Here is a 769-nt window from a genome sequence, read left to right as displayed (position 1 = left end):
CGCGCCCCCTCCTTCTTCACCCGCATCGGCGGCGTGCAGCAAGACACTATCCTGGCCGAGGGGCTGCACTTCAGGTAGGATCCGACCCCTCCGGTCCCCCCGGCCCCCTAAGGCCCGCGCCCCTAACGCGCCTCCGCCCCCCGCAGGACCCCCTGGTTCCAGTATCCCATCATCTACGACATCCGAGCGCGGCCGCGGAAAATCTCCTCCCCCACCGGTTCCAAAGGTGAGAAAGAGAGGCCACGAGGTAGGAGGCACGGGACAGGAATTCGGCTCTAGTGCTGGCGCTCCTCATACAATTATGGAATGTTAAGGGGTTGGAATAGACCTTAAAGATCGTTTAGTCCCAATTCCCTGCCACGGATAGTGACATGTTTCACTAGACCAAGTTGCTCAAAGCCCCATCCCACCTGGTCTTGACCACCTCCAGGGCTGGGGCATCCGCAGCATCCCTGGGCAGCCTGTTCATGTGTCTCATCACCCCCTCCCTAAAGGATTTCTTCCTAATTTCCAACTAAAGTGTCCCCTTTCCCACTTTGTGCTCATCATCTTTGTCCCATGGCTCCAGCTGCTGCTGAAGAGTCCCTCTGCAGGTTGCCAGCAGCCCCCTGACCCCTCCCTGTCCCCGCAGACCTGCAGATGGTGAACATCTCTCTGCGCGTGCTGACGCGGCCCAACGCGGCCGAGCTGCCCAGCATGTACCAGCGCCTGGGGCTGGACTACGAGGAGCGCGTCCTGCCCTCCCTCGTCAACGAGGTGCTCAAGAGCG

General features: G+C 60.9%; 1 protein-coding gene across 1 annotated transcript in view; it reads left to right on the top strand.

The window, feature by feature from the left end:
- Positions 1-6: 6 nt before the first annotated feature.
- The window catches only part of PHB2 (prohibitin 2), a gene marked incomplete at its 5' end in the record, with an annotated part of 6,345 nt that continues 5,582 nt past the window's right edge, over positions 7-769 (top strand). The window contains 4 exon segments of the mRNA XM_008631934.1: positions 7-74; positions 147-226; positions 632-766; position 769. The exon segment at position 769 is cut by the window's right edge and continues 40 nt beyond it. Coding sequence (XP_008630156.1) covers positions 7-74; positions 147-226; positions 632-766; position 769 — 284 coding nt within the window.

This window comes from Corvus brachyrhynchos, unplaced genomic scaffold, assembly GCF_000691975.1.
Source record: "Corvus brachyrhynchos isolate BGI_N302 unplaced genomic scaffold, ASM69197v1 scaffold3, whole genome shotgun sequence".
Lineage (NCBI taxonomy): Eukaryota > Metazoa > Chordata > Aves > Passeriformes > Corvidae > Corvus > Corvus brachyrhynchos.
The sequence above is the reverse complement of the archived record's forward strand: the minus strand, read 5'-3'. Positions and strand labels throughout refer to the sequence as shown.